We start from the raw sequence: 19,473 nt of genomic DNA on the forward strand, positions 1-19,473 counted from the left end.
CGGACCTGCGCCTTTTTCGCCGAGCCCTGAAGGCCCATCTATTCCGTGCGGCCGGCCTGGCGTAGTTTGATTATGTTTTAGTGGGGGTTTTTGTATGGGGTGTTTTTAGAACAGGCCTGTTATTTAATTTGATTTTAGAACAGAAACTATTTATTTATTATTGTGGTTTTTAGTATCGCCTGTTCACCGCCCTGAGTCCTGTAAGGGAGATAGGGCGGTATATAAATTTAATAAATAAATAAATAAATTATAAAATGATAAATAAATAAATTATAAAATGATATATATATATATTTTTAAAAAGGTAAGAGAACACAAACCACAAACAAAGTCTTCAGTGTTCACACTGAGAATGCTCCTTCCAGCTAGCCGTTCAGGATGAGCACAAACAACATTGACAGCGTCCTGCAAATGGCTGTGGAAAAGCCAGTGTGGGAACCATTTCAACTGGCAGTCACACAATAAGCTGCTAGTATTCAACAACCTGAAAACATAAGGCACAAGGAAAAATGCTGTAAGCTGGAAGGCAAAGAAATAACAGCTTGCTTATAGTCAAAGGGCATGATTGTTTTTCCTGCTTATTCCTGTTTAAAATGTTTGAAAATCTTCATTAACATTTCAGTATTATCTGCTTGATGTTACTAAAATGTATTGTAGATGTTAACCTTTAATATTTTACATTCCTATCAACCAACTAACTTAAAAAACATCATCCAACAAAGTATAATGAAAGAGAGAGAATTCTGGATATATACTGTATAGATCTTTTCTTAAACACAATCTTGTATATAGCTGGTGAAACAATTCATTGGATTCTTTGATGTCTTGATGCTGGTGGTCTTTATCTGCTTTTATTCTTCAACAGTTATTATATATGTTATCTGAAATGTTTAATGCACTCTGCATTTTACTTTTCAGAATTTTTGTATTTATTGCCTAACTTAAATAAGTTTTGCCTCTGAAGTATTTTTTTTTTTTTTTAAAGTAAATAATTCAGAGAAACCACTTCAAAGATAGTTGTGAGCAAAGATTTTCTGACCTCTGTCACAGGGAAGATAATTCAAAACTAGTTTAACTAATCAAATTATTGCTTTAATCAGAAAAAAAATCCATATCGATTAAAAAGTGTGTTACAGATAGAAATTCTTTTCAGTGCAGCTAATTTATAAATATTGATTGAATTTAACATTTTGCAAGATTAAATACTTACAATTCTTTAAGAAGAGGCTGAGAAAAACCACCTTCTTGAATAGATACTATAGCATTGTTGGTCAGATCTCTACAAAATTAAACAAGAACCATGTATTCATGATTGAATTTTTAAAACTGGGATATGTTCTACAGAAAAACAACACCCCCCCCCCCCTAAACAGTATAAGATATACTTACAGATATTCCAGGGCCTGAAGATCAGAAAGTGCTTTCTTTGTAATTGACTTAATTTGGTTTCCTTGAAGAATCCTTTGAAAAAACAAATAGCCAAAAAAATATTTATATGAAGCAACACAAATATTGATTGGCGTAAAAAAACAAACAAACCTAAGGCCTTTGATAACTTATGTTCTCTGCCTTTTGTAGCAACATAGCTGAGGTAACAAGTATCACAAAAAATAAAGTGGAAAGTATATGAATACTAATTTATTTTAATAAAAAAAATAATTTACAAAAACACAGGCAATGTTTTAGGTAGACCACAAGATGGTGCCAGTCTGCTACAATTAGCAAGTTGTGACAGGATCTAGAAGAGAGATTGCTACTACATTAGATTTCATCTCACAAGTTGGTAAAGAAAAAAAGGAATATAACTATATGGTTACACAAAATACCCAACCTGTACACAAACAATAAGGCCTATGTAATACCACACAGAAAAAAATAAAGTTAAAATTCTTACAGTTTTTATTTCGACTTGTTAGGTATACATTAGAGACAAAGAGATTATTGAGGCGGAAGTTCTCTGTTTGTTCTCTGGCACTTTTTTAGCTTCTTGTAGATTCTAAACTTTAATTGGAGACTCAAGAGAACAGTATTTTTTCTCTCCTTTTCCTAACCTGGGATCCGTTTCTACCTTTGTTGTAAAAGAACCTTTTCTTTCTCCAATTGAGAGGAAGGGTCTGGGGCGGCGGGGTGGGAATCTCACTCTGCATGTGTCCCAGAGCAGATATTGCTCTTTTGTGACTGCATACAAGGTATATGGCTGATTTTAAGAAAATACTTAATAAAGCAACAAATCCCAACAAGTAACTGCTCTCCAAAATACATTCTTACTAGATAGCAACTATATAACACTACTTATGATAACTGATTCAATGAAGCCGCACTAAAACTTTTTTCCTTTATAATGTGAGGGTCAATAAAAAAATAATCGGTATACACAAGGCTACAAAAAGTTTTATTTTTTTAAAAAAAATATACTTGCAGTCCTGCTATAAATTTCCTTGGACAGACTTCTATATAGCAAGGGGGGGAAATTATTTGATCTCCTAATGATTTTGTACGTTTGCCCACTGACAAAGAAATGATCAGTCTATAATTGTAATGGTAGGTTTATTTTAACAGTGAGAGACAGAATAACAAAAAAATCCAGAAAAACGCATTTCAAAAAAGTTATAAATTGATTTGCATTTTAATGAGTGAAATAAATATTTGATCCCCTATCAATCAGCAAGATTTTTGGCTCCCATGTAACTTTTATACAGGTAACGAGCTGAGTGCTCCTAATCTCAGCTTGTTACCTGTATAAAAGAAAGCTATCTACAGAAGCAATCAATCAATCAGATTCCAAACTCTCCATAATGTCCAAGACCAAAGAGCTGTCCAAGGATGTCAGGGACAAGACTGTAGACTTACACAAGACTGGAATGGGCTACAAGACTATCGCCAAGCAGCTTGGTGAGAAGATGACAACAGTTGGTGCGATTATTCGCAAATGGAAGAAACACAAAATAACTGTCAATCTTCCTCGATCTGGGATCTCATGCAAGATCTTACCTCGTGGAGTTTCAGTGATCATGAGAATGGTGAGGAATCAGCCCAGAACTACATGGGAGGATCTTGTCATTGATCTCAAGGCAGCTGGGACCATAGTCACCAAGAAAACAATTGGTAACACACTACACTGTGAAGGACTGAAATCCTACAGCCCCTGCAAAGTTCCCCTGCTCAAGAAAGCAGATGTACAGGCCCGTCTGACATTTGCTGATGAACATCTGAATGATTCAGAGGAGAACTGGGTGAAAGTGTTGTGGTCAGATGAGACCAAAATTGAGCTATTTGGCATTAACTCAACTCGCCGTGCTTGGAGGAGGAGGAATGCTGCCTATGACCCCAGGAACACCATCCCCACCATCAAACATGGAGGTGGAAACATGCTTTGGGGGTGTTTTTCTGCTAAGGGGACAGGAGAATTTCACCGCATCAAAGCGATGATGGATAGAGCCATGTACCATCAAATCTTGGGTGAGAACCTTCTTCCCTCAGCCAGGGCATTGAAAATGGGTCGTGGATGGGTATTCCAGCATGGCAATGACCCAAAGCACACGGCCAAGGCAATAAAGGAGTGGATCAAGAAGAAGCACATTAAGATCCTGGAGTGGCCTAGCCAGTCTCCAGATCTTAATCCCATAGAAAATCTGTGGCGGGAGCTGAAGGTTTGAGCTGCCAAAGTCAGCCTCGAAATCTTAATGACTTGGAGAGGCTCTGCAAAGAGGAGTGGGACAAAATCTCTCCTGAGATGTGTGCAAACCTGGTGGCCAATTACAAGAAACGTTTCACTTCTGATTGCCAACAAGGGTTTTGCCACCAACTACTAAGTCATGTTTTGCGAGGGGGTCAAATACTTATTTCACTCTTTATAATGCAAATCAATTTATAACTTTTTTGAAATGCGTTTTTCTGGATTTTTTTTGTTGTTATTCTGTCTTTTACTATTAAAATAAACCTACAATTACAATTATAGACTGATCATTTTTCAGTGGGCAAACGTACAAAATCAGCAGAGGATCAAATAATTTTTCCCCTCACTGTAGCTTTCCCAGGGTAAGCTTTCATGTAATGCTAAACCATAATGTAATTTACTTTTATTATCCTATTATATATGAATGGACACAGTAAATGGATACAGTAAATAAAACAATTTTACAGCAATAAACATGGTTAAAAATATATTATGGTTTGTAGTTACCAAGCACAGCTGAGTATAATGTGTGCATGGAACACATTTAATTTTTATTTCTGGCTTACTTTTTTTTTGAATGTATTGCTTTGCTCTAGCCTCCCTAACTCAGTATTTCCCACCTGTGGCAACTTGACAACTCTAAGCTCTGTGGACTTCAACTCCCAGAATTCCCTAGTCAGCACATGAGAAACACTTCTCTAACTAATATCCCAAAGGTGCTTTTTCAAGAGGCAATTGGACTTTGTTTTTATTTGAAGATGTTTCGCTTCTCATCCATGGAGATCTCTTGGATAAGAACCAAAATGTCTTCAAACAAAAACAAGAAAGTTCAGTTACCTCGTGAAAAAGCACCTTTGGGACAACCATGATCTGGATGACTGAGAATCTCCATAAACATTTCTCTAACTAATCCACAGAAGAATATTTAAACAGGAGGAATGGAACAGAATCTGATTTAACAAGCAATGATTCCTTCCCTTGCTTACAATATTGCCTCTAGGAGCACTTTGGATTTTTAAAGGGACATATTTACCTATGATTTACTCAATAAACCATAGCTATGACCACATAGTATGCCAAGATATACCACAGTTTACAATCACATTTTGGCTATGTCGTCATCTTCACCATTTTAGCCATTGTCTATCCACTTCCGCATGTTTCCAACCAATAGGGTCCTAAGCTTTCTTTTGCCAATTGGGTCCGCAATACTTGCTAATGTCGTCGATCTGTATGTTATAAATAAAGTCCTGCCTTCTTGAAGGCATAAGTTTTTAGGATCCTATTTTTAATAAACTGAGATGAGAATGTTTTTGTATCACATTTATAAGACCTGACATGCTCAACTATTCTTTTTTCAATACTCTTAATATCAGTTCTGAGTCTTAAATGATGTGAAAGGTTTCTAAAAATGTCAATCAAACAAACTGTCACATACTCTGAAGATTTTACTTTTAAGTCAATCAATTCTGCAACTTTTAAAACTTACAGTTTATTGAGTCTCTCAAGTCCTGTAAATGCTTCATTTGCATCTTCTATGGCCCAGGAAATCTCATTATTCCGTAGATCTCTAAAAATATAAATATACATTCCTAATAAATATTTGACCAAGCCAAAAAACCAAACAAATTCTTCCAACCCCAATTTCTCCTCTCCCTTTCAGATCTTGCCATTTTTAAGGTTTAGTTTTGCAATAAATTATCCTCATACAGATGTTCACACTTCGTTAGTATAAATACTGGCCTAATGAGATATAACTTGGTTAAAAGAATATGACTGGAGAATAAATACATGAACATAACCCCAAGGGAAGTGGAATTATGGAAAAATCACTAGAGCTAAAACCAAGCAGCACTGTTATTCCAGCTGAGCACTATCTATTAGTCTTTAATGGCTTTAGTATGTCATTTACCACCAACTGGTGAGCCTCTTCAGTTGAATTAATGTTGTACCATTGTTGTAAATTCTTTTGTGTTAATGAAGCAAGAAGCTTATAAGATTAGCATAGTAATAGATAAGATATAGGTTGATTGAACAATTGCTATCCAGAAAAAAAAGATTTTCAGAGACACTTGTGGGTGGTTTTATTCACAAATTCTGTTATATGCCAATTTGACTTTCATTTATCCCTTTATGCTCTACACCTTTCTAAAGTATTGAACAGAAAGCTGTTAAAATCAATTTAGTGAACTCCTAAGACAGGCATGTCAAACTCGCGATGTCACAACGTTGCGCGACGTATTGCGACTTTTTCCCCATTGCAGGCAATGGGGTGGGCGTGGTTTCAGTGTGACACATCCGGCCCGCGGGCCGGCAGTTTGACATGCCTGTCCTAAGAGGAAAAGAGGATGCTTTGCTGAAATCTAATAAACTTAGCAATGCTAAGGACAAATGATAAATTTATAACAACTTTTTACTTCTCAGTTTAGTGAATTCAGAAACTTAGCCAATAGTTTATCAATGATAATGTACAAAAAAATCAACACAACACAACTTTTTAAAATACTCTGTTTCTATCATTTGGTACAGGTAGTCCTCAACTTACAACCACAATCGAGCCCAAAATTTATGTTGCTAAGTGAGAAATTTGTTAAGTGAGTTTTGACCCATTTTACAACTTTTCTTGCCACCTTTAAGTGAATTACTGCAATTGCTAAAAATTAATAACACAGTTGTTAAGTGAATTTGGTTACCCCATTGATTTTGCTTGTCAGAAAATCACAAAAGGTGATCACACGGCCCAGGGACACTGCAACTATCATAAATGTGAGTCAGCTGTCAAGCATCTGAATGTAAATCACATGACCATGGGGATGCTGCAACAGTCATAACTGTGAAAAATGGTTATAAGTCACTTTTTTCAGTCCCCTTGTAACTTCAAACAGTCACTAAGAGAACTGTTGTAAGTCAAGGATTATCTGTATAATGTTCCAACATTTTGCACCATCAATATAACCTCCCTGATGTTGTATTCATGCTGCAAAATGAGAGAATATTTAAGATGTTTATTATTTTCAGGAATTAATTTATTAACTATATATATAAATGGTTAACCAGTTCCTTAATAAAAGCAGTTTCACAGTAAATCTCTCCCCTACCCTTTATAACTTAACAGAAAGCTTGTATAGGAAAATAAATGCTATGCTGCACTTTGATAATGATGATGATGATGATAATGATGGATCTTGGAGGTCATCTAGTCCAACCCCCTGCTCAGGCAAAAAACACTATACCATATGCAACACATATTCTATATTCCAGCCTGAAACCAGGGCAGTAAGTTAGTTTACAATGCAAAGCCACAGACACAGGAAAAGATCTATTAAAGGACAACTTTTCCGGCTGTTGAAGTTGACACATTCCGATGTCATATATAACTAGAACAAGTTCATTTGAGTAGGTCCTTACTGGGTGGGCCAATAGGCATTTACTTTTCATGCCCAGTTAGGCATAAATACTTGGAGTCCTGTTAATCACTCTCAGACCATTGTCTGTAAACATCCAATGACCCTGAACCAAAAAACTAGCCTCTCAGCAGCTTGATGTTTCTCAAGATTCCAACAAAATTCACTAATTAATCTGCTGTTCTTTTGTTTCATGCTACTCCACGTTTAAAATATTAGCTTTAACTAATCCCTTTAAAAGGCTGCATTGAATTTAAAACAATGTGACTGATTATGCAAGTCTTCTGTAGGCTGTTAACTATTTGGGCAACAGATTATTCTCTTTTCTTCCCCAATAATACTTAATGATAGCTGGGAGTGACAGGATAGTTCCATCGCTTTCTATTTCCTCATGTTATATTTTAGTTATTCTCCCTGAAAAAAATCTGTTACCCCAACTCAATCTCATTTACACTTTGTTGTGCAGTTTCCATCTCTATACCCAAGAATACACTCTTTCCAAGTACGTCTTTTAAAATATTTCTAAGGATAATAATATGAAGGTTAACCATGTTCCTTATGTTTTATACATTCAGAAGAATTTCAAACATTTTACACATCTCTGGAGGCTTTTTCCATCTCAGAACCATTTAAAATTGACTGTGCTGTTTTTGCATCAGAAAGAAAAGAAGCAATAAAGAACCATTTGACAAAAATAACTGGGGGGTATGTGGATTAATGTTACAGAAAAGACAAAAAGCCTTGAGTAGATTTCAATGGGGGAAAAATTGAAAGATTGTGTGTACTATCCTTTTGAAAACTGATGCTTGTATGCTACAGTAGAGTTCACTGGGGAAATGAGTAATGCTTAATTTCCAGAAAGAGAAATGCTGGAAATTCCTGAGGAAAAATACCATTTTCCCATTTAACTGATTTTTATGAAGGACAGGTTGCTCTTCGCTGGACTGAAAGGGAAAAGTATTTTGCATATGTTCAGATGCTAGGTTTGTGCACTATTATATATTTTTAATATGTAGCTACCTATACTTCAGCCTCCTATCCTAGCATAGAAAGAACTCAGCCTGAAAAAAAAGGCTTGCTTAGGAGTTCATGAAGACAGATGGTTAGGTAAGGTAAAGTAACACCTATCAATGACTCCATAAGAATTGTTCAATGTAACATCCGTTACATTATACACAAGATCCATTTAAATGCTGAATCTTTTAAAAAGCACCTAGAAGTACTGAAAAACCTGAGCAAGCTCTTTGATAAAATAAACCTCTCATATTTTGCCTTTTGTAATGCATATGGATAATCTAAGGTCAATCATCAGAAAGGGGACCCACATCTCCTTTTGTAAGCTTTATTAACACCCTGCTGAGAGTGCTTAAGTTTTATTCCTGCTAACTTTCTTCTGATAAATGTTATTTTCCCTCAAATTATATACACTTACAAAGTCTGTAGGTATGAGAGTCCTTTAAAAACTCCATCAGCAATGTAACTGAGTCTACTGTCACTCAGATTTAATTTTTCCAATACATTCACTCCAATAAAAGCAAATTCATCTAGGCGAGTCAGTTGATTGTATGACAGATCTCTGAAATGAAAGGCACAACAAAGAGAAAAATGTAAGTAACAAGATTGTTGAAATGTTGTGACACCACTAATCAATTTGATTTGAGGAGACAAATCCATTTTTGTAAGGTATATTAAGAAACATTCCCAACTGAGATAGCAATTTATTCCACTATATTTACCTCAATAAAACAAAGATAAGTACTTACAGTTCAGAAAGACTTTGGCAGAATTCCCATGCATCAGGTCCAATCCTATTAATGGCATTCTGACTGACATAGAGCTTTTGCAGTGCCTTCAAGCCATATAGCCATCCCTTATTTATTTCTGTCAGATTATTCTGTTCCAACTCTCTACAGAATCAAAAGAAAATGTCATGTATGCTTTAAATTATGTATTTAAAAGTATGTATTTAAATGCAAACCATATATAGCAATTTGCTAGTAGAAATCCAAAGCTATTGTTAAATACTATTGTACCTACAAGTCCTCAACATAGAAGCCAAGAGGGCTTCCGGTTTTGACATCGTGGCAAAGCAGACGCAGAAAGACGGGGCTCCGTCTTTCGCGTTTGATTTCGCCCCACTGGGGGACCTGGAAAGTGTCGAAAGTCACCTTGTAGAGGCGGCAAGCAACGAGGGGACCCTCGTTGATTGCAGGGGAATGGCAGCCCTCCCGTTTGATCTGAGGAAGCCCTCCAAACTGGCTGGGGAAAGACTGGCTACATTCGCTTAGCCAGTCAGAAGCTTCTGTCAACGGAAGACAACAAGCACTATCAAGCAATCTTACAGAAATGTGGATGAAACTGGGTGAGACCTAAGCCTCTCTTTATGACTTTAAGACCTCTTCCTGAAAATCTGCCCAAAGCACTCCCCCCGAGGAAGGAAAGGAAAATTCTACCCCATTCCCTCAGGAAAGCGGCAAATTAATTACTTGGGGAAAAAGGAGAAGTCTACAAGACCAATTTGGAATATATATATACATATATATTATAAGCTTTGGATTTAAAAACTGAAAAACGGAGTTGATGACATCTAGTGGTGAATTATAGCATTACAACTTATTTATGCCTAAAAGAAACCTGGCTCGAAGTCCAGAGTTAGATAAGACTTTGGCTGGCCTTGGAAGCTTTTACTTTTGAGAATTGCAGCTGAGAAAAAGGAACAGACTTGGGGGCTGCTTATCTGTGTGGTAGAGACGATAATATTACTCTAAAATTGGCCTGTCTGAATTATGAACACAAATACTGACTTTAAGAACTGTATTGTGGAACTATTTTCCTGTAGAAGAAACATACACTATTGCCTGATATGATGGAACACTTTGGATTATAAATCTTGATTGTTAAACAATCTTTAATGGTTCTTTTTTCTCCCTGAACAGGAAGGATATATTTCTCATTGGACAGAAAAATTTGAATTTTACTTATTTCTGCTTAGGGGAGGTTTAAGAACGGCTAGTTGGTTGGATAAATTTATACTGATGAACCACAGAAAGAAATTCTCTCTATGTTGAAATTAATACAAGAAACAATTGCTTTAGCTCATGATGAGATTAAAAATAACCCAAAGGAGAAAAAAGAACAATTTTCTAATTTAAATCTACAAATTCAGAAAATAACTACAGAGAAGGAACCAGCAATCCAGAAAATAGAAGGAAAACTATAGAATGCTGACACAAACATTGAGGATCTAAAGAAAGAAACTAACGACCAGACTCAGATAAATGAAGACTTAGAAAACACAACGATAATATTCGAAATGGAAAAGACATTTTACAAACCAAGGTTCAAGAACATACTGGAGGATAAGGAAGGAGAGCTGATAGAATGGAAGATAAAGCCCTTAACTGGAGAAGGAGGGAGCCTGTTTAATGAATATAAATGGGCTAGTTCTTCCAAAAATACTCTAACTAAATTGTTTCTCTTGTTTCAAATAATATACATAAAAATAGAGGAAGAATTATTTGATAATCCAAATGCACTGACTTGGAAAGTTAGTTGGCAAAGAAAGAAAGCTAGAGTAAGACTGAAGGAAATAGAAGCTTTGACCTATTAGAGGGGATGTTATATTACCAATTAGATGTTTGAATATAGTTAAGAATAGATTGCTAGAAATAGTAGTATTATTATAACTAGACAGACAGGATTTGTAATCAGAATATCATATCTTGGCATGAAAAGGGAAATAAGAATATGCTAAGAACTTTGAATAAGGGAAACTTTACCCAAATATAACTTGTTCTGAAATTATAAATGATTGGAATATTTCGAACATGGATGGGAAATTAAAATTGAGAAAAGCAAAAATAGGATATGGACTGAATAAATGGATATTGAGTGCAAATGCAATTAAGATATGCTTTGGTTATAAAAGATATTCTAAACTGATATTATTGACACTATTAGAAAAATGTAACAAATGTTGACAGGCAATTGTATATTTACTAACAACAATAAGAATTCTATTTGCTTAGTGTGAAAAATGTCTACTACCAGAAGAAGAGAGGATGTACTAGAGGGTGTAATATTGGATTTAGTTTGAAGAAGCTTACATGTACCACGGAATCACTAATGGACTCAGTCATCACGTTGTCTATTAGGCACTTGATTACAAAAATAGAAAATTAATAAAATATTTATAAAAAAAAGAAGCCATGAGAATTTAAAGGCAAAGAAAGGAAATGTTTAAGTACAAAGCAAAATACATTCAATTCTATATTCATTCATTTTTTAATATTATTGTTGTCAGTTGTTATCTGCCATTGTTTTCTGAAGTGTACTATGGAATATTAAAAATTATATTAAAATTATGATTGAATATAATTTGTAAATCAATACATCTATCATTAAACCTAATCAGCTTTTTCAGCTAATCAACTCTAAGATTTTTAATGAAGAGGTTATATAATATACTCACAATTCTTCCATATTATTCAGTCCAAAAAAGGCACCATCCATCAGATTACTAATTCCATTGCGTTGCATTTTTAATGATTTCAATGAGTCCAAGCCTTGGAAGGTAAGGCTTTCTATTACCTTAATTCGGTTTCTTTTAAGTTCCCTGAAAATTTTAAATATAAGGTAACAGAAATCAAGCACAAATATAACTTTTTCTATGGTTGCTATTCTAATAAAAAAACATTACAAAGACTTTGATGTAAGACTTTGATGTAATTTAACCATCAAAAAAACAAAAACTGAACTTAATTTAACCATCAAAAAAACAAAAACTAAATGGTCAAAGCCATACCTAGTACTAACATATATTTAAATACATAAACCCTCAGATGACCAATATTTCCACTCTGAACAAAGAGTTTAGTTGGTACTCTTTATACCAGGACTTCAGCAGAGGATAAAGATTTCTTTCCCTCATATATTAACAATTATTTTATTTGAAGAGTAATATATTTATAGTACAATGTGAACTTTATTCCAACAAAATAATAAAGTATAAGGCGTGGAAGGCACCATCTTTAGGCAATCTCAACTTATAACCAGTTATGCCAGACCTCCTCTTGGGGTACTTAAAACTTGATTCTGAAGTTCTAATGGTCAACCGGCCTGCATTTACAGCTATCACAGTTACATGCCCATGTTTTATGATAGTTTTGCCAAAACCCTGCCCAGAGTGAGCCATTGGTTCACTTAATGAGCTGATCAGGTCAGTCATGTGGATGACTGATTTATGACCATCACTACTTAAGAGTGTAATGGGCAGGCTCTATTACAATCATATGTCAAGCACTACCTATAATTCAATCCCCTGCTCAGAATTCAGAATTATGGTATGTTGGGAGCTATTGTTGCTTTGAATTCCTGCACTGAGCAGAGATTCAATAGTGTAAATGGCCTACCATTAGAAATTCTTCAGAAAGAAAGAAAAAATGTCAGTGAAGCAAATGAAACTTGATACCAGATCTGTATCCCCATGTAATGAAGCTGAGAGCTGAAAAGATAACTTTTAGCATGTAAACTAGGAATGGCAGCTTTGAAACTTTCCACTTGACATTTATCCAATACACTTATTCTTTTATTAGACGCATACATTAAAAACATTTTAAAAATCAATTACTTCTCTGGCATGAATTTATGACATTCGTTAACATGCTCCATATATGGGCTTCAAATTGACAGTGTATAATCACTTACAAGAACTGCACATAAGGTAGCTTGAAAGTCTTCGGCGGAATCATGCTTATTCTGTTTCTGTTCAGTTTTAGAACTATTAAGGAATTGGACAGGTTATCAAAACAGCCTGCTTCCAGAGTGGTTATTCTATTGTTGCTCAAATTCCTATAAAACAGAGTTTTAAAAAGGTAGATGTTAAATCCTGATGGAATAATTTAACAAAGAAACCATTCCTTACTTCAAGAAAATTTACTTTCATAAAACTTAGTATGCTGTTTCACTGATTGTTAGATTATGGGTCCCCAACCAATGGGCCGCAGCCCACTTCCAGACTGTGGCCTACTGGCCACCAGCCTGCAGGACAGGCTATGCACACTCAACCCAATTGCGCTAGCACCCGGGGACCCGTTTGTGCATGCGTGTTGGGCTAGCGGTGGCTAATGCCTGCGCAAATGGGGCCATTAGCATGCATGGGGGTTGTGCAGCCTGTTTGCACCTGCATGCGGTTGCTAGCGGGGGTGGATAGCGCCTGCGCAAATTGAGCTGCTAGTGCTATGTAGGTTGCGCGGCCCATTTGTGTATACGTGCGGGTGCTACCAGTGGCAGCTAGCTCATGCATGCATGCGCAAATGGGGCCACTAGCCCCATGCGGGCTGCGTGGCCTGTTTGCGCATGCACGCGGGTGCTAGCAGTGGAGACTAGCCCCTGCGCGCATGCACAAATGGCTGCTACCGCCGTGGAGGTGCTCATGGCCCCGTTCGCGCATGTGCACACATACACAAATTTCCCAGCTGCTCCCTTTCCCTCCAGGCTACCAGCATGAAAAGGTTGGTGACCTCTATGTTAGTTGATGTCATCAGAATTAATTAAGTAATGATCTTTTATTCACAGTTCTTTTAAGCAACCTGGACAATCATGTAAGAGAATCTGAAACATATTACAACTTTGAGGGATGGAGACAATTGAGACAAACATTCCTTTTCCAAACTGTCCACATTCAGGCATTGCACTAAACTGCAATTGAGCTGACTCTATTCCCACATGGCTGAAGAGTTGTTTGTTTCTGCTTTTAATTAATTGTGCCTTGTGTTTTTGAAGCCACTAAGTGTGATTAACATTAATCAGTTAATGGTTTGTTTTAAATTAACCACAGTTACTATTAATTACAGTTCTTGGTCCAAACGTACATGTTGCCATTAACTAAAAGTGAAAGCTTTTGAACTGTCTTGCAGAATAAACTGAGAATGTATAAATCTGGGAGGATACTACATTCACGCACTCTCACTAACCTACAGTTTAGCATGTTTAGAATCATATTAATATTCCATATAGTGAAGATCTGCTTGATATTATTAAAGTCTATCTATCCTATTTCCAATCTCCAGTCACGGTTAATAAATTAATATTAAAAGTTTCTACTATTCCTGCAACTGATATTTTAAGGGATACCACCTCCTAATCTGGGAATCCATACAGTCTCCTGTACATCCATTCCTCTATTCAGTGATTCCTGCATTACTACATCTACTCTTCACAACATGTCTAATTTCATTAGTACCATTGTGAAGCTTTATTATTTCATCAATATTATCATGACTTCATAAAAATGGCACACAGACAGAAGTTATTTGGTGCACAGAAATCCATTAACAACCCTTGCAATCTTTTTATATAAAGGGTAAAAAATTAGGTCAGATATACAAATTGGAAAAGAAACTACTTTCAATGCCTCATGCTAAGTGTTCCCATGTACTTACAGGTACTTCAGCTGCATATGTGGAAATGAAGAAACTTTGATTTCTGTGATGAAGTTGGAACTGAGATCAAGGTTCTCCAGGGAGAAATAAGGTTGCAGCTGTTCAGAGACAATCTCCTGAATTGAATTATGCACTCTAAAACATAAATAATCACCTTAGAAGCCATACTTATATCATATTTGAAATTTCAGCTCGTTAAAAAATACAAATAAACATCTTGTGGATTAAATGTGAATTATAATATTTAGAAGCTGCTTATTATGATGATATAAATTGATGATTGGATTGGCTACTATCCAAACAGCTTGATGGATCATTTGATGAGCAGTTTAACTTATTTAAATGTTCAGTATGAACAGATAGTATAAATATAACAAAGGAATTCTGATATTACTCTTACTCTTAATTGCTCTTTCATAACATTACATAAATTTTTCAATTTACTTTTCAAACATCCCCATGCTTCATTTTTAGTTGATTATCTAACACAATTTTATTTTCTACATTGCTAAATTTAAAAATCATCCTGAAAAATTTGTGAATATTAACTTACAGTGATAGTAATGTGATATTAGAAGTTAGTTCACCAAAATGGGGAATGCCACTTAGTTCATTATGATTCATCTTCCTGAAAGAAAGATTATTTATTAGCACTCAAAAAGAAGTCATATCAACAAAAACAGAGTAAATTTACCATGCATTAATATTCTTGTTCTATGTGCATTTTTTAAAAAATCTACAATCGTTCTCAGAAGTAAACTTCATAAAAAGCAAAACAATTCAAAGCACCTAAAATACATTTATTTTATCCTCTGAATTCAGTGCAAACAAGTATGGACTAGTACAGAAGTCTGTGCTGAAGTGCTACTTCAGAAGAACACTGATATTCTCAGTGAAATACTATGTCAAGGATTATTGAAACAATACATACATAAGAGCTTCAAATGTAAACTGAGTTATTATTTCAGTTAAATTAACAGAATTTATTCCCAAGGATTCATAAATGTATTATTTCTCAGAACTAGAAATCTACTTCTTTCTGGAGAATATTAAACTTGTAAACACCAGTTAATTTTAAATTCTATATTAAATGAAAAACATTTCTATACATGCAAACTAGTTTAAGAACCATAAATTAAGCAGCAGAACCTGAAACTAAAAACTATCACCAATATTACTATATTTATAATACAGATATATATTCAATGCAACTTTCTAAATCTAGAATTCTATCTGGATGTAAGCCTAATAAAGAAACACACTCTTCAATTTAAAAAATGGCATCATTGTCCCTTATAAAATCCAAACGGTCCACTTCTCAGCTAAATTATTTCTAATGATTAAAAACAAAAGTGTACTCCCTAGCCAAAATTGGCTACACTTAGAAAAAGGCAATCAAGGTCAGATTAATCTAATAATTTATTGGGGAGCTACCGGAAACCTTAGGGCTATAGGTCTGAGTAAGAACTGGGGCAGAAGGGGACAGAAACCACAGACCCTAACCTCTTTTCTATTGTACCAAAGAAGCTGTATGCCCTTGTGATCATCAGATGTGATCTGGCCTAAAGTCAGACTTTTTTAAACAAAAAAATATTTTGAACCCAATGCTAGAGAAAAAAAGTGCTCAGGACTCTATCTGTACATCAACATGAAACTCTGAAAAGGTAACACATATTGACCAAATTTGGAGTGCGGAAAGAAGCTGTGAAAAGAAAGATTAAGCTTAAAAATAAACCAGATCTAGCTGGAGATTTCAGAGGGAATAAATATATCCCTATGGCAAAGACGGTAAGGCAGTGGCCTGAAACAAAGTTGTATATTCTAAACCCACAGTTCCCCAACCTTTTCGGCTTTACAGACTGGCGGGGGGGGGGGGGGGGNGGGGATGACTCTGTGTGCGCGACAAGTGTGCGCATAGCTCCATTTGTGTGAGTGGTGGGCATGCTGCTCGCGCAAATGGAGCACATGGATGCACACGCATGCCCATGCCTACCACTTCCATAGCCCAGGCCCAAAATGCTCAATGCCCGGTAGTAGGCCACAGACCAGGGGTTGGGAACCCCTGTTCTAAACTCCACTCCCTCTCCTTCCTAGTCACACGATCCAGAAATATTAAAGGCTCAGAAATGATTGCAGAAGCAATTATCCCAATGGCTTCTTTTCCTTTGCACTTGCAACCTACACTGACAGTGTGTAAGGCAATTCAGTATTAATATGCCATTATATCACAGCTCCTATAGTATTTAATTATTTTCTTTTTTCATTTCCTTACTAACTCTTTCACTGATAATACTATTAGAAGCCTTTTGTAAATTTTTATGCTCAATGTCATTCTCAAATATTATGTCATATCCCTTAGTTTATTACATTATAGCTAAAGTAACTTACACTTCTTGCAGTATTTGACCTGATGAATCAATACTCCAATTAGAGGATAACAAATCGTTATGACTCAAATCTCTGCAAGCAAAAAAAAAAAGTTGTAAGATTATTTAAAGTTTAATATGAATTTCATCTCACAAAATCCTGAAACTATGTTTATTTCTAACTTTTCTAATTGAATATAGAAAAGTATCACAAGAGAATAGAGGACTACCTACAGGGGAAAGTGTTGCGTGGCCAGGTATAATGTGATATGTAAAGGTACCTTGCTGGAGAAGAATCATCAGTTGCTAATCAAATGGGCAAAATATATATTCTACAGCAGAGGTCCCCAACTTTGGGGCACCAGGGACCGGTGCCATGGCGAAAGGTTTTTCCACAGACCAGAGAGGGGGTAGTTTTGAATACTGCCTGCATCCTGAGGATGGAGCTTTGCTTGTTTGTGTGGCCCACTTGCTGGCATGCTGCAGACCGGTATGGGTCCACAGACCGGGGGCTGGGGAACCCTATTCTATAGTGTCGGGCCCAAAACCAAGAATGACACATGGTAATTCTTTCAAGCTGGGTTTTTTTTTTTATTGCTTTACACCTACAGACACAATTTTGTTAGACTAAAGATTCTACTATCTGCATTTATAATACACTCTGTGAACAACAGATAATCCTCTATTTACGAAAACTCAGCCCAAAATTTCTGTTGTTAAGTGAGACATTTGTAAAGTGAGTTTTGCCCCATTTTATGACCTTTCTTGCCACAGTTGTTGAGTGAATCACTGCAGTTGATAAGTTAATAACCTTGTTGTTAAGTGAATCTGGCTTCCCCACTGACTTTACTTGTCAAAGTTGCAAAAGGTGATCACATGACCTTGGGACACAGCAATGGTCATAACTGTGAACCAGTTGCCAAGCATGTGAATTCTGATCACATAAGCATGGGGATGCTACTAAGGTTGTAACTGTGAAAATGGTCATAAGTCCCTTTTTCAATGTCTTTATAACTTTGAATAGTCACTAAATGAACTATTTTAAGTAGAGGCCTACCTGTATTAAGGAGGTGTTAGGCCTCATGATATCTGGGCTGAGTTCCCTGGTACTCCTCTGGAATGCACCCCCTCCCTCCTGGGAATCCATCTCCTCACTACATTCCATCATACACAGCCAACTAATAGTCTACATGTTCACATCTATTTAGTTCAGCAATGATCTTTATTTTTATTGAAACAATATTTATAAATTAGTTCATTACAAAAATATTTCACTAATAAAAACGTGATTTTTTTAAATTGGCAATATTTAAAATTAACAGCACAGCCAAAAATGACAAAACAAAATCTAGGAGACAATTCAAATCCTTCCTGATATGATGAAGTTGTGACAGACTTACATTCTTTAGCACATGACTCAGCATTAATTTCCAAACACAGTTTGTAATGAAATGTCAGAGACTAAACATCAAAACCAGAAGGTTTTGCATACTCCATAAAAACACACTTAAATATGTCCAACTATCTTTTTCAGAACAAAATCTGAAGCCTTACATAAAGGGCATCTAAAGCAGTGGTTCTCAACCTGTGGGTCGGGACCCCATTTGGGGTCGATCGACCATTTCACGGGGGTCGCCAAGCAAGGCTGTACGCCATTTCTTTGTCCACCATTTTTTTTTGTCTGCCATTTTTTTCCTTTTCCAGCGGGTGCCTTACCTTCCTTGGGCTGGGCCAGCTGGTGGTTGGCCTGCTCCCTCTCTGCCACTTGCCAGCTACGCCTCGGCCGGCGCAGGGGGCGGAACCATGCATGCGCGGCGCTCCCGGGCAGGGAAAGTCCTCGACTTACGACTGGTTGGGTAGTCCTTGACTTACGACCGGTTTAGTCCTCGACTTACGACCGGTTTAGTCCTCGACTTACAACCGGTTGGGGTCGCGGCATTAAAAAGGTTGAGAACCACTGATCTAAAGTGTTCTTTCACATAATGTTCCTGAACCCGTAACATTTATAACTCTCCCACTATAACCCTGTTGATCCCAGGAAAGGTAATACTTTAAACTTTTAGAGCTGGTGCTCTAAAAACTCAAAAACATAAAAGTATCAAGCAAGTATTGTTATAAAGTTATAATCTTTACTTATATGCAGATTTAACACTAGAAATAAACAGATCAAAATCACCTAGAAGGGGCGTTGTCTTACCTGAACGCCTTTTCTCAGTACGGAGATGGAGAATTCACATGTGGGTTTTCATTGGATGCCTGCTCTTGAGACCAAGTAGTCAAATTAGACACGCCCCCTCTTGCTGATCCAGTCTTTAACGAGGGCGAAGTGACTGAAGATGGACGAGGTGTTGGCTCTCAGACCCCTACAATAGTCTGACTGACCTTAAAGGGGTGGGTGTGAATTCTCCATCTCCGTACTGAGAAAAGGCGTTCAGGTAAGACAACGCCCCTTCTCCAGTACGGGAGATGGAGAATTCACATGTGGGACATACCCAAGCTCCACAGTCCCAATGGGTGGGAAACATATGAGCCCTAATTAGAGTCTCCAGCAACCACCTGCTGAAGAACCCGTCTTCCAAAGGAAG

The 19,473-nt window shown here is 36.4% G+C and overlaps 1 protein-coding gene across 1 annotated transcript in view; it reads right to left on the reverse strand.

Annotated features, from left to right (window-relative positions):
- Positions 1–16,982, reverse strand: part of LOC107291462 (leucine-rich repeats and immunoglobulin-like domains protein 2) — a 25,852-nt gene extending 8,870 nt beyond the window's left edge. Inside the window, exons 1-11 of the mRNA XM_015820460.1 lie at positions 16,911–16,982; positions 15,076–15,150; positions 14,523–14,657; positions 12,787–12,930; positions 11,552–11,695; positions 8,844–8,987; positions 8,513–8,656; positions 5,166–5,246; positions 1,390–1,461; positions 1,211–1,279; positions 321–484 (exon numbers count right to left, since the gene is read on the reverse strand). Of these exons, the coding sequence (XP_015675946.1) occupies positions 321–484; positions 1,211–1,279; positions 1,390–1,461; positions 5,166–5,246; positions 8,513–8,656; positions 8,844–8,987; positions 11,552–11,695; positions 12,787–12,930; positions 14,523–14,657; positions 15,076–15,146 (1,168 nt within the window). The 5' untranslated portion in view covers positions 15,147–15,150; positions 16,911–16,982. The remainder of the gene's footprint in view (positions 1–320; positions 485–1,210; positions 1,280–1,389; positions 1,462–5,165; positions 5,247–8,512; positions 8,657–8,843; positions 8,988–11,551; positions 11,696–12,786; positions 12,931–14,522; positions 14,658–15,075; positions 15,151–16,910) is intronic.
- Positions 16,983–19,473: the final 2,491 nt, after the last annotated feature.

This window comes from Protobothrops mucrosquamatus, unplaced genomic scaffold (genome assembly GCF_001527695.2).
Source record: "Protobothrops mucrosquamatus isolate PMUCROS unplaced genomic scaffold, P.Mucros_1.0 scaffold1132, whole genome shotgun sequence".
Taxonomy (NCBI): domain Eukaryota; kingdom Metazoa; phylum Chordata; class Lepidosauria; order Squamata; family Viperidae; genus Protobothrops; species Protobothrops mucrosquamatus.